At 36.2% G+C, this 19,968-nt stretch overlaps 1 protein-coding gene across 1 annotated transcript in view; it reads right to left on the reverse strand.

Annotated features, from left to right (window-relative positions):
• Positions 1-19,968, reverse strand: part of LOC109405653 (cadherin-23) — an 83,955-nt gene that overhangs the window by 40,627 nt on the left and 23,360 nt on the right. The window contains exon 2 of the mRNA XM_019678723.3: positions 2,428-3,256. Coding sequence (XP_019534268.3) covers positions 2,428-3,198 — 771 coding nt within the window. The 5' untranslated portion in view covers positions 3,199-3,256. The remainder of the gene's footprint in view (positions 1-2,427; positions 3,257-19,968) is intronic.

The raw sequence follows: 19,968 nt of genomic DNA on the forward strand, positions 1-19,968 counted from the left end.
GTGGCGCTTAAGTCACAGGAAATTAATAACCTTTCCTCTTTGAACGCATAAATTGGTGGAAATTTAGTAGAAGTGTGCGGACAATTAGTTTGTATGAGTTTTGGACCTTTTGAGTAGTATCCCGGAACATTTAGAAAGGTTACAAATATATATGCATAACAACTCAATGAAAATGAGAGCGATACTAATTCAGATACAATAAATACTAGTTTTGCCACAGTAGTGTCAAATAGTGGGCTTTGAAAGGCTTTCGATATGCAAATTTTCAGCCTTTTATTATGAAAAAAATAAATCTCACTTAGGGGGGCGAAAATGTTTGTCTCAAGCTATATCTCCTGAGAGTTTGGAAAACACTGGAAGTGAAATAAAACTTTCTGTCGTTTTCATGCAGTTGTTTTGCCTCCCTTGGGGTATAGGTTATTCTTCCGATTAAAGCTTACATCCTAACCACACTAAATCTGTTAACATTCATAATATTCATACAGCACAGGACTTATATTTCCTGTAAACTAAATAGACAATAGGCATACACCATGTCCAATAAGTTCTCAAACAAAATCAAATTGAATACATTCCACATCTGTATTTAGGATTTTCAAAGTATATGTATTTATTGAAAGGCCGACTATCACTGACCAAATAAAGCATATGTTTGCGAATTAACTGTCCTTTATCCTTCTCTGCTGATCGCTTATGTGTTATAAGTCCATTTCAGCTGGCACGTACGCCATTTCACTGATAGTTCGTCTTATTTTAACGAGTAATGGTTTTAAATTTAAATATATTAGATTCCCGCCCTCAACATTGCTAGTAGCAATCATGACCAGAAAAGAAAAAAAATGATATTCTGTATTGGTGAAGTTCGAAGCCGATTTATTTTGTACCAAATAAAACCTAAATTAAACTAAAATGTGCTTTTCCCTTTTTAATGAGATTTGTTGTGTTAAAGAAGCATGAGTGCATCTTATCTTGTTTTTTTTTTTGTCTGTATTAACGAGATTTTTAACCCTAGGCTAGTTCATCTCGGGACCCACGATTTACTTCCCTTGCGAAGGAAGAACCCACATTTTTTGTGAGTATGTCGGGAGTGGGATTCGATCCCAGGTCCTCGGCGTGATAGTCTTGTTGATTCATGCCATTCTCACTTCTAAAACATGCTTGTATCCCTATTGTGGAAAGTTTTGTCCAAAATTTACGTTTTATGATATTAATCTCTATTATAACGGTCATTTTCAAGGAAATCTGCCTAAGTTGATCTTTCTTGCGAATTTCTTACCATATCATCACTAAAATTGTATTATTTTAGCCTTAGTATATCAATTTAGTACAATACTTGGGATAATAACTCAAAATTTAACCTTATGGACTCAATTTAGCTACCGTACTATGAAAAACTTTTTGAACATGTTTCTTGCGTGTCGGAGCAAACGGATACCAGAAAACGGAAGTGTACTGCTAGGCTTATAAAACAAATTGAAAATAACATTATTCTAAACCGTATGCTTTATTAAATCAGTATTACCACAGGTATTCTTCGATATAACGTACCCTCGATATAGCGAATTCGATATAACGTATATTTTGCTTCGATATAACGTACAACATTGAACATTTTTATTTTTTCCCTGGAATAACTTTCGGACAAACTACAAAATAACTCAAATCAATGTTTTGTTGCAGCATTAGTCTCTTTACCTAAAATTAGCACAATTTGGGGAAAAATTTAGTGTACGTTACACTAAATTCTGTTTTTACGCGATTTTTTGTTCCGCGTAAAAAAAATCGTGTAAAAAAAGTTTTCAAAACTTTTTTTATCGGATCATCCTAAAATTTTGACAGGGTATCAAGGATGACAAGAGAGATCTCTGGTAGAAATTTGAGCCCCATCGGAAGTAAATTGCGACCAGGAGAGAAGAATCTTTCCAAAAACACATCGCGTAATTTCGAGAAAATCGTGTAAAAAAAATCGTGTAAAATAAAACCGCGTAAAAAAAGGTCGCGTAAAAAAAGAATTTAGTGTATATCGAAGCAAAATGTACGTTATATCGAAGCACAAAAAACGAAATGATTTTTTCATGAAAACTCATGTTTTTCATTATTGATTTTGTGAATTTCACTGAAATCACTAATTGGGGTTAATTTCACGTCGAACACATCAACACTAGCATAAGAAATATTTAATTTTTCTCTGCTTCGATATAACGTACACTTCGATATAACGTACAAGGAGAAAATTTTTTTGTACGTTATATCGGAGAATACCTGTATAGCCATTCAAAACATGCATTCATTTTGAAAATATGAATCACAGGTGTGAAATAAAATGAATTTTTCTAAATTTGTATTTTGCATGAGAACTTATTAGACACGGTGTATATAGAGGCATCACAAAGCAGACAAAAAAGCAACAAAAATAAGTTGACTTACCTGATTGGCTCTGTCCTTCGCTAGGACGCGCAGCTGGTACAAACTTTTCCTTTCATAATCTAATGAGCCAACTAAACGAATAATCCCCTTTCCGTAGGTGGTTGATACGGTGAACACATCATTATCCCCATCCAATTCTTCCAAGTAGTAAACCACCTGGCCATATGCTCCTTCGTCACGGTCGGTCGCCTCAACGGTAGCAATTATCCCCGGTTTGCTGTCCTCTGAAACTTCCACAGCCGATGTGTATGGCTTGAATATTGGTTCGTTGTCGTTTATATCTTCCACCAGGAGCAACATACTTTGGGTAACGGAAAATTCACCCAGCCGTCCATCGCTCAGCGTCAATATCAAAGAATACTCATCTTTGGTTTCCCGATCGAGCTCTTTGTTCAAATACACGTTTGCTTCATTCACTCCACTTCGTTCAACTCTTATCACATCACTATCCACTGCTTCGCGAACTCCGAACGTTAAAGGATCGCCATCGGGATCATAGCCTTTCAATTTGTAAATCTGAGAACCGACCGGCGTGTCAGGGCCCTCTTTCAACCTAAGCACAATTTCCGAATGACCATCGATCAGAAACCGAGGCGGGCGGTTACATGACACTATGGGAATTATCGAAAATAACGCCACCAACCACAATGCACTGTCATATATCCACTTTAATCGAACTTTTCTAAACTTGTAGAACGAAGCCTTTCGTTTTTTGACAACCACTTTACAAAAATCCGTCGGGAATGTGTTCTGAATGATTGTGTAATCCATCGTTGATACGCGTTCATCTTTTCACCTTATGTAGTGTAGCGATGATAACAGATTCAACCTGAAGATAAGATAGGGAAAAAAGAATATTAATAAACAAAGCTGATATAAACTAAGAAACGCAGTTTAAATTGATTGCTAATATAACTATCTATATTTAAGATTCTCTTAGATAACATAACAAAAATACAAAAGTGTTTGGGTTTTGCCCTCCGTAGCTCGAACAGCACCAACTCAGAATTTCCGAAAGTAGCGGCTGCTACAAGAAAAGCTGCTGCGGAAGTCCTTCCTCCCGTTCAGAATTTCGCCTGAAAGTATGCAATGCCCTTGTAAAAAAGCTAGCTTTTCATATTCAGCATTAGCGCGGTGCTGACGGTGGTGGTCAATCGCGCGATTAACGGAAGGTTAAATTTCAAATGCAACTTAATTAATGACAATACACCATGTATAAAACAATCAAATAAAGAGATACTATTAGAATAATATTTTTAAACAGATAACGACACTTGCTAACTAAATTTAATGAGGTTTTTACTGCATAAACTTACATTTATACGTAGTAGAGAAATTCTATAAGATCAACAACAATATTTGTTTCAAGGTCTTTAAAGACTTTTACACAATTTGTTTTTATTTTGCTTTTATACGTAGACCTTCACAAACCTGAATTGGCCTCGCACATATTAAAAACCCTTGAATGCTACAATGAACTCTTTTAGAAAATTGTCTATAATAAAGTTTTATCATTCTTTAAGAAAATTCGTTATAAATATACACAGATAAAAATAATGACATTTACACGTCATGTAAACTTAATTTTAGTAATGTAAACTTAGTGTTATAATGATTTACATGATATATCATGTAAATTTACGTTATATGTTATGTAAAACTCAGAGCCATGCTGAATTACATGACATATAATGGAAGTTTACATGATGTTTCATGAATTTTACATGATATGTCATGTAAACTTCTGTGATATCCCACGCTCCAATTATGTGCATCATATGTCACAGAACTTTACACTCTTTTTTCGATCTGTGTAGTTGAAAGTTTCACTAATTTATTCAGTGAATCACCAATTTCTCCATGATAGGATATTTATTATTATTATTACACTGTCTTCAGTTAAACTGTACAGACTGTTTGACTTAAATACTAATACAAATACAAAATACACTACAAAATACATGGTTGGGATGCGACTGGGATGATTTTGCTTCGGAATGTTGGCTTTGCAGCCTTTAGGGGGAATCGAAAACACTAATTTATGATTTTTCCCGACGTTTCGGTCCGTATGGGACCTTTTTCAAGGGTTCAATCGGTCAAGGTTTCCTAGTCAAGATGGCTTTGCTAAACTCAAAAATGTCATGCGAAAGTTTTGGTATAGATTGAGTCCGTTCGGTTTTCAACCGTCGTGATGCGGACAATCTCCTACCTATCGCGCGGTCTAGAATTCGGTCCCTGTTTTTGGAATCTTCCACCAAGCAATGGTGGAAAAAAACTACAAAATACAAACATTACATAACAAAATATTACAAAGCGTTCGTTACCTAAAAATATTTTCATTCACAAGTTTATCAATATGGAATTAAAAGGCAAAACAAGAAACGAATCAGAAATAAAAATTCAAAGCATTATACATGAACCATAATTGCAAATCTTTCGTTGTTTCTTAACAAATATGACGGTGCTATATTGTAAAATTTCTCAACGCTGGAGGTTTGCATGGATCAATGTTCTTCCTACAAGCGAACTCTCGAGCTTTCACTTCACGTGGTCAGGTACAGTGGTACAAATTCATTTAAACGCACACACTTCACAAAACATTCTCATTATGTTGCTGTACATCAAAATTTATGATAATAACGCTCTAAGTATCATTAGTAATAGTACTTGAAGAAATGCATATTGATATAAAAAATTGTCAAATTATTCGCCCATAACAATTATGGAAAAAACGAAAAAAGTGCGTTTAAACGAATTTTCTCCAAAAATGAGATAGTTCTTCCCTGATAAAAATCAAACGAATTTGAAAGAATTCTTCGGTACCTGTGCAGATAGTATATTACGTGAGTGTCTATCAAAATATATACCAATAAAACACAGATGACCTTCAAGTAAAGTTTAGCGTACAAAAATCAAGTGCGTTTAAACGAATTTGTACCACTGTAGTAACGTTCAGTGCAAGTTGCTTCCAGCGTCCAGGTAGCACTACTTTGAAGGAGATAAAATACATACTTTCGCAGTTTTTCCAACGGGGTACTAATTTGGTTACATCCATACATTCGGATTCCGGAGCACAAAGAGACTGTGACATCAAGCAAGTGATTTCGTTTTCGGTTGCTCGTCTGTCAATATTCGTTATTAGCAGCGAGAACGAATCGTCTCGGTTGTGTGTAGACGAACGTGAACATTCGGACCTACAGACTCTCACGTTGTTCAATGGTTTCGGCGAATTGATTGGTGTTGAATGTCGTTGAGTTGATACAGACGACGTAGGACAAGCAATAGAAACAGACAGTTCAGCAATAGAGTTGAGTATGACTTCGATTTGTGATTTCAAATCTTCGATGTGAGTAACGATTGCGGTATTGTCTGCCGGTCGAACCATGGGAGATTCTGGAACACGATCTCTAGCCTTGCAATACTCAAATATACAGTCATCGCATATCCAAACGATATTTTTAGTTAGCGAACATAACTGCGTCTCACTGACACCGACACATGTAGCGTGAAACTTTTCTGCACACCTGCCTTCGCAAACAGTGTATAGGCTGTGCATTGTGTCAATGCTTTCGGAACATGTCTTGCACAGAGTGTCCATTGTAGAACACACTTAGAAAAAATGACGGATTACGGTAAAATTTTATCGTAATCTCAACAGCTGAACGTACGGTAAAAAGTTCGGTGATTTTTCAAACCACCAAACGTACTGTGAATCTTAGGAAAATGCATCTGTCAAAATCACCGGTTGGTTAGTGATTGGTCGGTTACTAAGTATACCAGTCGCCTTAAAATTCCACCACGGCAAAGCAGAAAATAATGGTTTCAAGCAATTGCATGGAATCGATCTGGCAGATGACTTTCGGACGAATAGTCTTTCGGGCGAATGGTCTTTTCGGGCGAAAGGTTTTTCGGGCGAATTGTTTTTTGTCATTCGGGCGAATGTGACAGAATCATGGTTATATGGGCCCTGTGGGTTAAAGGATCCCAAGTAACCACGAAGCCGTATATAAGTGCATCAGTTTTGCTATATATTTATATTTAAAATTGTGAATATAATGCTGCATTACTTTAAACACATCATTGAAGCAATATTAAAGTCGGAAAGGGCCCCATTAAAATCAAATTAATGCAACATATTGCAGCACGATGACAGCCATTGCTAAAGTAACATAAATGCATGTGCTGTACATTTGCATTTACACATGCTAAATACGTGCAACACGAAAAACCAAAACAAACATCTATTTTTAGCACCGCTTCATTATCGGCGGTACTAATGCCCCCATATATGAATGTTTTAACCATTATTTTTTGTCGCCTGGTCGGGAGTCGAACCAGAATTGTTGAAGACCGCTAGATGAGTTCCATACGCGCTGGCTCCTTGGACCGTTTCTGCTGCAGTGATAACAACAGATATTTCATTAACTAAAAGGAGACTGTTCTTCTGTCTCAATCATTGCAGTAGAAGGCAAAACGACTATGGCATATGTAATAGAGTCCCTGTAATCACATTCTGATAATCACTGATAAATACATAATGCATTTTAGAATATATTTAATCAATACATATAAGCAAATTAAAACACCCTTCGCATACTGCTCACATGCTAATTGTGGTTTCCATCATTATTGGCATGTGATAGCAGCCAACAGAAAAGAGAAAAGGTAATCTTTTAAAAGGTTTTTCTGAAAAAAGTTGTCGATCGGTGGTTCAAACGGTGATTAAGTTGGTCGGGAGTCGAACCAGACGTGTTGATGACCGCTAGAGTAAAATTGTTCACTCTTCTTGATTACATTTGTTTACCATTAGAGTCAAGCTTTTATAATTGTATTGTTAGAGCAACCTTTGCTAGTTTGTACATTGCATTTATTCAGTTTTTTGCAGTGTCGAATCATATATCATATATATGACGAAGCCACACCTAAAATTTTCAGGAGCACAAATCTGAAGAACCGAATGTCGGTTTGCGCTGAAAAGTTGATCGATTGGTTACCCGCTGGTGGTGACCAATCGATCAACTTTTCAGCGCAAACCGACATTCGGTACTTCAGATTTGTGCTCTTGAAAATCCTAGGTGTGGCTTCGTCATATATTCACCTTATAGTCTCCAGGAATCAAATCCAAAGTAACCACAAGCATTATATCATTGCACGAATAGACTGAATATCAACCTTTGCAATGCGAAATGCAGTATTTCCACACTTGTCATGCAATAATCCTTTAGATTGGCATCATCAATGTAATGATGCATTACATTTTTCTTAACATTAGGGTGTATTAAGTTCAATATATGCATATGCGCTTGCATCTCAGTTCAGTGTTCTGTGTGAACTTTCACAGTATCGTGCTGCAGACACAAAGATACTCTATGTCCAGAAAGTCAAGGAAATTTCCTTTACGATAAGTTTCTGGACCGACCGGAAATCGAACCCGCTACTCTCTATAATCTTGCTGAATATCCATGCGATTATCGTATCTCCTATTGTAACTACCGATGGGACGCTCCACGCGTCTTGTGGCATCGGCGTCCATACGCTCAGGCTAGCTCACCTTCTTGAGTTTCCTCAGGGTCGGCATTGACCGGGGAAGACTAGACTATAGACTATACTTATCTGCCAACTATATGCACCTAGCGAACAAGGGAAGGCCAGAACACTGCTAGGGAATTTGCTCTCTCGCTTTTAGGGTTTAAAAGATATGAGTTGAGTCTTATCTACTGTATCTACTGTATTATATAATTTTTGTCTGTGTGTATAGGTGTGGGTTAGTTTTGTGGTTACAAATTCACATTTGGTTTCGTTGGGGCCCATTACTGCTCGGTGGTGGTGGAGGAAGGGAGGATGGAGTCGAACGTACCTGATGAACCATGCGGTGTTCGCGTCATGCTGCTTCGGAACGTTGAGAAACCGGCGCTTCGCTGGTAGAGAGGGGGGGGGGGGCGGTACCTGGCGTCAGAGATCGACGGCTGGCATTGGCGAAGCCGTAGCGTTGAGAGACCGACGCGTCCCTGGATGCTGCCTGGTTGATCGGCGCTTGCTGGCCACGGGTATCAAAGGGGTTAAATACCGACGGTGGAATCGTCGGATGCCATCACACCGCCTGGCGGATGGTACCGCATGGAGATGTGTGTCGTGTTTCGTAGGGTAGAGGCTACGCTTCTGAACGTCCAGGGGTTTGTTCGTCCAGATACCAGGAACGGTTCCACTTTACTTTAGCGCACTCTAACTTGGGACGTATTGGTCACTTCCCGAAAGCTGGATAGAAATCACGCACTGTCCACTTATTTGCCGAGCCGAACTTGCTTTACGTATGGTTGGCACCCGATCCTGGACTTCAATGATCTCCTAAAAAAAACTCATCGTTCGATCCTCACCTCCTTTCTCTCCAAAATCCTCCTTTCCATCCTCCCTTCCCATCGTTACTCCATACCCTTCCTCCAGATACTCCCTGCGGATTTGGTGTTGTTGCATTATAAATTTGCTCCCGTTTTCGAGGCATTTTCAGACGAGGGGCAGAGAAAAGGTTTAATTACATTTTTTTGAATTTAACAATTCAGAGGTTCTCAACCTTTTTTTGTTTTTTTTTTATCTTTACTCAATCTAACATTACTAACAATATTCTAAGGTTTCATTTACATTTTTTCATACTTTTTTCTAACAATAGGTATAGGATTACTAACAAATATAAGATTTTTTTTAACAATACAAATTATTTACGAAAACAAACGACTAGCATGGCCTGACGTTCCATTGCTGCCGTCTGCCGATGTTGTCGGTAACACTATATGGGCCTTTGCAAGCAAAACAGGGTCTCCAGTTAGCCTAGTGGTCAAGGCTATGGATCGCCAATCCGAAGACGGCGGTTTTGATGCCCGTTCCGGTTGGGAAAATTTTCTCGACTCCCTGTATCATTGTATAGGCATTACAAAGGCATACAAATTCATGCAATTGCAGGCAAAGAAAGTCCTTCAATTAATTACTGAGGAAGTGCCCCATGAATTTGTAAGTTGAAGAGAGGAAGGCCAAGTTTCAATGCGAACGTCGAGCTATAAAGAAGAACAAGAAGAAGAAGCAAAACAGTTTAAAACAAAACAATATATCAATGTAACCTAGGATGCTACAGCGAAGCACCAAAGGTAGCCGTCAAAACAGCATAATGTAATTTTCATGCACATAAGCTCATATGAATAACAGATTTTTTTCCACGCCATTCATCGCCTACCGGAGAATATTGAACTCAAGTTCTTTATCACGAAGTGGGCATCTTTGGCATATTTGCATAGCTTTTCTCGAGCCGAGCTCTGATGAAAGGGAAAAAATCTTTCGCAGATAAATAGGTGCGGAAATCTCACGATGGTCATGCTGATGGAACAACAAGACAAAGTAATATTACGCCATTGTGAGCTTCAAAATTTTCCCACTGACGTTTAGTGGTAACAAAATAGACAGCGTTAATTAATATTATTTGTTTCATTTAGGCTCCTCTTGAAATCGTGGGAAGGTCAAACCATTGCATTGGCTCACGTAACAGTTGTGTGCAGCATCTCGGAAAGAGATTCCGGCAAGCTGGATTTATTGTTGCACTGATGATGAAGCTGATTTGATTATGCTGTACCATCAAAACATTGACACACCTTTTCTTAAGTTGAATAAAATGCTTAAAAATACCATTGAGAAAGATATATATATATATATATATATACAGGGGATGGCCAAAATGTTTGGGATAGGCAACTTTTTTTCTCTCACAAAAAAAGTTCAACATGCTGTAACTTTCCATAGTGCATAAAATATTCTCAAATTTTGACTGTTTGTCAACCTAATACATGTGCATCATTGATACAAATTTGAGCTCGATTGGTTCATCTTTCGCGAAGTTATAAGCACTCTGGTAAAACACTATTTTTTGGACTACTAATTTTTGAGCTGTCATATCTCGGACACCAGTGAACCGAATTGAATGAAATTCTGAACTTTTATATACAATATATTAATGCTTGAAAATCATTTAAAACATGGGCACTTTTTAAACTTTGAAAAAAGTTATGATGGATTGACACTTTTTGGATCTTTTTCGAAATAATGCATTATTTTTACATCAATGTCATAAAATTTTGTTTTTGATATCTAAAGATTTTCTACTTCTGTTCATAAGATATCTATAAAAAAGATATATTAGAGCCTATTTTGATTAAATAAAGAACACATTTAGTATTTTTTGTGCAGTATAGTAAATTTGACTCATTTTCCTCTAAATGGGTGAAAATGTCAAACCATCATAACTTTTTTCAACGTTTAAAAAGTATCTATGTTCTGATGAATTTTCAAGTATTATTATATTGTTGATAATCGTTCAAAATTTCATTCAATTCAATTCACTGATTTCCGAGATATGGCAGTTCAAAAATGGATAGTGTTTTACCAGAACGGTTATAAATTCGCGAAAGATTAACCAATCGAGCTCAAAATTGTACCACTGATGCACATATGATAGGTTAATAAACAGTCAAAATTTGAGAATTTTCGATGCATTCTATGAAAAGTTACACCATGTTGAACTTTTTTGTGAGAAAAAAAGTTGCCTATCCCAAACATTTTGGCCACCCTCTGTATATATCAAGTTTTTCATTCTATTTCGGGTCCTGTCGTTACAAAATTTAAGCGCGATCAATTATGTCAACACTTTGCGCATCGCGATTGAAATACGTATGGGATTTATATGGGAAATTAACGTTTTTGCATTATCTTTATAAAAGAATAAAAAAAACACAGACACGTTCAATGCTTCCAGTGAGCAATTTGCTCTTTGAAGGAAGCACGACACTAGACAACGGACTAGCATGCGGGAATCGAACCCGCGCTCCTCAGCACCGATTATGTGAAAGTATAGCCTTAGATGTCATGAAAAACTTTACCAAAGACCGCAAAGCGATCCGAGTTTTGTGATAAAAGTTATAACCTACTGATCGCTTGAGTCTGCTTAACCCTCTAATACCCAATCCCGCCTTTAGACGGGGTATAGTTTGAGCATTTTTGTAATTTTTATTTCCTAGAAAATCATTTTTTTTATATTTTTGGCTGATATTTAGGACTGTTCTGTATATTTCAAAATGGTTTTTGGTGTACCTTAGAGCGTATTTACATTTTTTAAAATAATTGAAAAATTGATGTTTTAGTCACCTCTTAGAAGTCATTGTTTATTTTGTATTGAATCGCTACAATTAACATATTTTAATTTTTTCCCAAATCATTCTATCCTTGTTTAATACAGTCCCGTTTCGTTCGTTGATGGCTCGTTAGATGGGCTGTCTCGATGGTTGAATGTTCGCTGGTTGGGGCAAACCCCAACTAAAAAGCACTGTTAATGCCAAAATCAATGTCAAAACGGTTTTGACGTCTGACCGCCGTCGCATCGCAGCTCCTATATACAGAACCTTTGTGCAAGTATGTGAGTGTTTCGTGACGTATTTCTCGTCACTTGCGTGTGTCTAGAGCATTTTGATCAGTTGTCAGTTGCCCCAACGAACGAACACGATTCGCTAATCGGGGCGCAGTCGTGACCCAACCAGTGAATCCGGACTGTAGTTTAAGGGAATCGAATACACTCTAAAATTATTTTCCTTAAAATTGTACGGAAAATTAAATTTTCTGTGAAAAAATTTTAAAATAATAATATTTCAACAATAATCATAAAATCTCAAAATGTTTTCATCTCAAAAAATCCGTTCCCCAAATTGGCTTCCAGGAAAAATATAAAAGTGTGGGGATGTTCAAAAATAAAAATTAGAAAAATCAAAAACTGAAATTCATGAAATCGAGAATTAAAAAGAATCATCTTCCAAAACATGTTTAAATCGATTTTGGATGACGGAAAATGATATTTAGATCAAAATCAAAAATTTGGGTATTAGAGGGTTAACATTTAACATGAAAAGGAATAAAATCAATAATAAAATCTCAATTTTTGGCCAGAATTACCAAGAGTATATCTTTTTCCACCTGCATCGGATCGCTTAGCAGTCATCGACAAAGTTTTTCGACACATCCTATAGGGGAGACTGAGGAGACTTGATCCCTGGGGAGACTTGTTCCCCCCACATTTGCTCGGAATCAAAAACATTTTTCTTCTAGCATATTTTTTCCAAAACTACTCCTGGACAAACGACTATGTTTTAGCTATAAGTGATTACGATTGTACATTGCATTATTTTTTAGCGGCTGATGGTTTGTTTTCAGTCCTTCAGAAATCTTTTTGGCGATTCCGAAAAATCTCAATAACTTTGTGAAAATTGAACCAAATCGTGTCAAAATTTCACAGCACATAGTTTGAATAAAATACTTTCAAACTTATTTATACAAATAAGGCTGTTGTTAACACATTTTAATTAATTCAGCTTAGTATACACAACAGTGACATGGGGAGACTTGATCCCTCGAGGATTACACACACATTATACATGTGAAAAATAAAATTCTATTCGGAAGCCTCTATTTACTTGGAATTCTAGTCTATTCAACGATAAAATGTGTCACATAATTATAACTTTAGTACAAACTAAGAAAAGGGGGATCAAGTCTCCCCATTTTGAAAATACTGCATATCCTTAAAAATTTAAGGAAATCTTACCATTTCAAACACACCATATTCATCGAAAATACAAGAAAACTCGAAAAGAAAATGAATAGGAAGACTCTGGAATTATTTGCCCTTCAAATAAACCATGTGCTCAAAGGGGGATCAAGTGTCACCCATTTTTGAAAAATGCATCATAAGACATGCCTTCATAAAAGCACAGATTTGAAAACTTTAATAATAATTTAAAGGCCTTCTGTTGTGTATTAACTTGCAATAGATGTTTACCTGCCATTTTGTACGGAAATCGGATCTAGTTTTGTGTTTTTCTTAAAGTTTCAGGTAAATTAAGAAAAAGGGATCAAGTCTCCCCAGTCTCCCCTACTTTTATACATTATCGGTTATATTGCAAATGTATGAAAAAAAATCCAATCTGCGGTAGCCGCCGAGTTCTACCGCAGCTGTCAAAGTCCTACCGCAGCCATGAAAATAATCCTATCATTGAAACTTGAGGCCATATCAAAGTATGCTTGCAAAGTGGTTTTCTTTGAAAAGTAACAACAAACAATGATATTTAAACACGTTTCATAATTTGTATTTACTTTATAAAGAAGCTTAGAGGTCCAGTACTTGTTTTGAAAATATAAAACTTGTAACATATGCTTCTACGATATAATTAATAAGGAAAAATAGTAAAATTTGATCAATGTTACCCCGGATGGATTGAAGTATATAAAAATTCTATGAAAAGCAAAATATGCTTCTCAGACTGCAGTTGGTGTTAATCACTACCATCGGCACTTGCGGCAAAACAGTACTGAGGAAGAATAAACAAACACTTGGAATAGTTGCTTTCCACACGTAATGATTAAAGAAACATCATGTGAACTGAGGTTTCCGATGTGAGCTCATCAAACAACTTTTGGGGCATGAAAGCACTTTTAACCACACCAACCAACCCATTTGCGTTGTGAGGTGTAGATTTACACAGCATTCATGCTTATTGATTGCGTGCCTACCAAGCGGTGCATCATATACTGAAGTGCTTTTATACCTGCCCCAAGATAGATAAATACACTGCTAAACGATTGCTTTCGCTTTTCATCTGATATGATCAAAGAAATTTGCTTGTTTTTTGGGCTGTTTTGTAATCACGAAAGTGAAAAAGGTGTCTTTTATCAGGGAAAGTGAAGAGCACGTTGAATCATTGTCATGTAAGTTCGTATAGCATCTAGGAAAAACCGTATTAGTAAAAGATCGGTGAATATGGAAGCCCAGGTAAACAATATTATCTCTAAAGGCCGTTCACACTAAAATCCGGACAAAGTATTTATCCTGTTTCTTAGTCAAATTACCACGGAATGAGATGAAACTTTCTATGCTCAAGACTGATACATAGACGAACGAAAATAAAATACATTGTTCTCCAAATCACCTTTCGTATTCAGGATGGCACCATCTGAGTTAGCACGCATAAAATCTGTTTTGCACAAAAGCTTTGAAAATTAGTATTCTTTATTAACAAATTCTCCCAAAATGCCTGCCTCAGAAAGTTCGAATACTTCACAGGACAGGATTTCAACACAACAAACTTACCATAAAAAAGATCCTGAACGTCTGAGACGAATTTAAAAACAAATTCCCTGAAAGATATTCAGTATGGCAAGTAATATGTTCGTGAGAGCTAAAATTTCAGATTTTTGTAACAACATATAGGGAATCACGCCACTTGGGCGGTGGCTTCTATATTCGCCTGTTTTCCACTATAACTCAGTCAAATTTGAACCAATTGACACAACTTTTGGAATGTGGTGAGATAGGTACAGTATCTACCCGTGTACAACATTTTAAGTCAATTAGTTCAAAATTGACTGAGTTATATTGGAAAACAGACGAATATAGAAGCCACCGACCAAGTGGCGCGATACCCTACGTTGAGATTATTTCGGAAGAATGCCGCCAAAAGCGTCTCTTACGTTTTCTGAACAAAAAAGAACATGTGACCTTGTTCTGGTCAGATTTGGACAGTTGTCATTGATACAATCACTTGGTACGATCAAAACAACATTGCTAACCAAGGATTGTTATCCACAAAACCGTCCACAGCTGAGACCAATTGCAAAGAACAAGAATATCAAGAATGCCCACTCCGTCGATGCTCGGGGGGACACTACCGCAGCGCTAGCTGCGGATGAAAGTTCAACCTTCATGCGGTAGTGTGAGTTACTGATTGTATGCGGATAACAAAACATACGCACACCACCTTCTCTTATGACAAATCACAAACACTGTTACATAGAGCTTCCACCTTGAAACGTTTGAAGAGCGCCACTTGTCTTGTCGCTTGACGTTTACGTAGAAAAAGGCAAGAGAGGGCATTCTTTCTATTCTTATTCTTTGCCAATTGGCTTCTTTAACGGTGTTGAGATAACTTCATATTCTGAATCTGCATGCCAAACTGAGCCGAAATCCAAATTTTCATGAATTTTGGTGTCCGGGAACCTATTTAAAAATCAATTTTAAGTTTGTATGGGAACGATTTGATGAATCACCCCTCGTCAGATTTTGTACTGGGCGGAGCTGTCATGCAGTTGCCCAGGTATCAAAAGGTGATTTGAAAAAATCTCTTTGAAATTGAATTTGGGTAGGTATCAAAATAAAGTTCTAAAAATCTGAAAAAAAAACCATAGTGGCTTAGAAAAAGGTGTTCTATCATTTAAAAATATAAAATCATTGAATTTTTCTAAATTTAAAAACTCAACTGAATCATACTGGTCTATTACTGGTTCATGGTGAAGGAAGACCCCAAAAAGCAGTGTAGAGGTGTCAACGATCCAATATTTTCGTTCTTAGTGGCATATTAGAAGAAAATCGACAAGTTCGCCGTGAAACGTTTCAATAAAGGTGTAAATAAGAAAGTGCGCGCGGCAGCTAATGGAATCAAATCCATATAAGCATATATGCTGTGTTGTCAAGTATTACATTTGAATATAATATGAATATAAAATAAGGATCAAAAACATGCTGTTGTTTTTCTAGAACAATTTTTCTGTTTCCGGATTTAGGTGTGAATGGCCTTTAGAGCGTACAATAAATATAACCAGGAGGTGCAGGAATTCAAAGTTCTCATTAGCTGACGAGCTTCGACTCATTCGCCGCCTCAAACAGTATTGGCATCCATTCATAGCTCCTAGATGGGGGTGGTAATGCCCCTTTTGAGGATTCTTCTGGAATACTATTAAATCAATCATTAACGGCAACTTGCCAAAAAAAAGTTGCTAACTCAGATAATGTTTCATCGTTTATTATCGATGACCTAATCTTTACACGATATCGACAGAACGGGTGAAGAAGAGGATGCTGAGGCAACAAAGGTGAGAGGAAAAAAGGCAGTTTATTTATTTTTTTTGCCGTCAATCAAATGTAGACCGTTTAAAATACATCGCCAACTTAACATATACATTTATATTTTTAGTGAAAATCTTTTTTATAATAATATATTATTGTCCTTCCATCTGTTCATATTTTTATAATTATTTCACAAATATTGGTAACATATATAAAAAAATCGCCCTATATTACTTAACTTCTACCATTTCGAATGTTATGGAAATATTTCTTTAATTGCGTTCGAGACATGTTCACGTCAATTGTTTAAGAATGTCGATTATAAGTGGACATCATTTGATTTAGCGGTCCATATTTAGCATAATCTGCATGATGATGTTCCACTGAGAATAAGCTCCTATCTCGGAAATGCCGACTGGGAGCATAAAAATTCAATTTGGATAATAACTCAGGTGAAACAATATCCATAACAAATGAAACCATGGCATAGTCTCGTCGTATTTTCAATGTCTGAATATGCTGATCAACATACAACAAGCTTCGTGTGAAGGAAGAGAAAAAACTGTCCATCCTAACATACGCAGTACATATGAAAGAAATTGCTTCTGTACCGACTCTATACGTTCATCATATTTTTTCATGTAAGGAGACCAAATAACACTACAATACTCTAATATTGACCTAATGTAAGCAATGTACAATGTTTTATAGTGTATGGATCCTGAAAGTGATAGCCAAAACGTTTTGTAAATGCGAGCATATTGCTTGCTCTGTGAATAATTGTATTATAATGTTCGACAAACGTTAATTTCGAGTCTTAAATAATTCCTAAGTCTCTTATTTTATCACATTTTGAAACATTTTAATTATCCAACTTTATTGAAACATCTGATATACCTCGGTTTCTGCTATAAGTTATATGATTGCATTTTTAACATTTAACTTCAGCAAACTTTTTGAGCACCATATGCGGAAGATTGTATTTCATTTATAAAAATATGAACATCATTTTTATTTCTAAACTAGCTGTACCCGGCAAACTTTGTATTGCCTACTGCGTTTTTTGACGTTTCAAGTTTCTAGCCAAGACCAAGTCCACGTCAAAATGTATGGAAGATCGATTTTCAAAAACTCTCAATTTTTCCATGTTTTTTGCCTCATAAACCTTCCTTGGGTGTAAACTAACAGAACAAAACAAAGACGACCAAAATCGTTCCTTCCGTTCGCAATTTATGCGCGTTCCCACGTATGCCACTGCATTTTTATATAGGGTATGTATATGTACCATTCCTTGGCCTAATTTGTAAGCCGCCTTGACAATTTTGACCAAAACTCATGAATTAATAGCACTAGAAATAATATGTTGACCATATTGTACACTCTAGGCCAGTGATTCCCAAAGTGGGCAAAATCGCCCCCTAGGGGGCGAAAACGAGGCCGAAAGGGGCGAAAATTTGTAAAATCAAAACAAGGGGGCAAAAATACCAAGCCAGGGGGCGATTTTTTCAATGATTTAATATAATCAACGGTATAACAATACAAGTCCAAGGTATCTACTCAATCATGGAAAGTCCCATACATTTCAAATTTGTGTTTTAGGATCAATAAAAAATAAACGTGTTTATAATTGAGCTCTTGAGCAAAATTCGTGGGCAAACATCGAATAAGACTGGTTCAAGACTTTTAAAAGAAATTCTAAGTGAATCTGTAATTCTAAAAAAAATATATATAGATTAAGAAATTCCTAACAAATTATATGACTAACATTCCTGATTTCTTTTTGCCGAAACTATGAAAGGAACATTGTTTTCCTGACTAGAAGGAAAAATTCCGGACCCAGATGCAAAGGGATGAAGTGACTTTTTTGTCGATTTTGAGTTAACATGTCAAAAAATTCTTCAGACTTCAAGCTTTCGGAACTTTTTTTAAGACTACTTTTACGAAGATTAGAAAAAAATCGATAAATTGGAGAAAATGGAGCTTCACAATCTACCCTACATGAATGAAAATCTAGTGAATAGCTTCATTTACTCGAAAGCAGGTTTTTGCCACTTACAACCCTTTGCTTCTAATCCTCTCAATTATAAGGCTTCAATAGAATTTTCAATCTATAAACATGAAATTTCAAATGAGTCTCATGAACACTGGTGAGGAAGCTTCTCTTAGCAGTTTTGGTGAGATTTGCTACCCTCAAAGGAAATTTTGAAGTCTATTCTGAGTTTCAAATCTTCAACTATTAACAAGATTTAGGCTAGTTAATCTTGGAATCCCCGGCTTTACTACCCTTTTGAAGGAAAAACGCACATTTTTTTTAGTTTGTCGGTAGCGAGTTTCGATCCCAGGTCCTTGGAGTGGAAGTCACGTGCTTTAACCATCACTTCAGGCCACTACATATACTTTCTGATATTATTGATTTTATTGATTATATTTTTGAGAAGATTTCCAGGAGAGTTCTAAACTTTACTGATTATGGGTAGTAAGCAATCGTAGGTCGCAGATAGTAAGCATTTTTTAGCCTATATCAATGCGTAAATTCAGGCAAGAAATCGCTCTAAAAATCAGTAACCTTTGCAATTTTCTTGTGCCCAGTATGAAGCTGAGATGAAACGTCAAATAATATGAAGCTTGCTGTGCAAAATATCTTGACCATTCCATTTGAGGTGAATTTCTAGCACCAAATAACGTTAATTCAAAAACTCGGAATTCGAAATTCGAAAACAAACAATCAGCTTGAAATTCTCCCAAAACTTAGTAATGATGACTCCATGACTGCATGATTGCTTAATTGTCGAATTTAAAATAAACATAGCAAGTACTCAAATTTATACATGGCTTGTCAATTTGGATCTCCGACAATTCACTGGCAAAAGCTGTCAGAGCTGACTTAATTTAAAATACACCGATATATTTCTGAGTTGTTATTTCACACGAACAAAACTTTGATAACTGTTTTTCAATTTTCGACCACTTTGGATTTGTAAAAGCAATGTGTTTACAAAGCAATAAAATAGTAACAAGAGCAATACCTATATATAGATACACGAAATACCACGTCAAAAAATCAAATCTCATATGGGGGGCGAAAATGTTTCTCTCCAGCTCCAAGGGGACGATACCTCCTAGAAGTTTGGGAAACACTGCTCTAGGCAATGCTTGTTTCACCAATTGAAAGTAAACTAACGTAAATATTCAAGAATTTACTTAATTAAGTTGAAAATATTCGATCCGATGGTATGCAATGTTGGTCTATGGCACAAAACTTGGCCTATTAATGGATACAACGTTGGCCTATTGCTTTCCATGCACCAGAACCACTTATTATCTCATTTTTTCAATATTTATACTGAAATATTATCTCTGTTTGTTCACCAATCTTACTTTTAATTTTCATTTTCGGAGCCAAATTTTCAAAAAACTATAAATATATTACTTAAACTAAAGTTTTTTCTTAATTTAGTAAGGAAAACAACGCAACCCTATTATTGTGTTATATTTTTACAGTCACCGCACACAAAATCTTTCTTCCTTTTCGTTCTTTCTGGTTCTTACGCAAGCAATGTTGTTGACGTCACTTTACTGATGGGCCAAGATTTGGGTACATTGTGAAAAAAATGTCCTCA

This window comes from Aedes albopictus, chromosome 1 (assembly GCF_035046485.1).
Source record: "Aedes albopictus strain Foshan chromosome 1, AalbF5, whole genome shotgun sequence".
In the NCBI taxonomy this organism is placed as follows: Eukaryota; Metazoa; Arthropoda; class Insecta; order Diptera; family Culicidae; genus Aedes; species Aedes albopictus.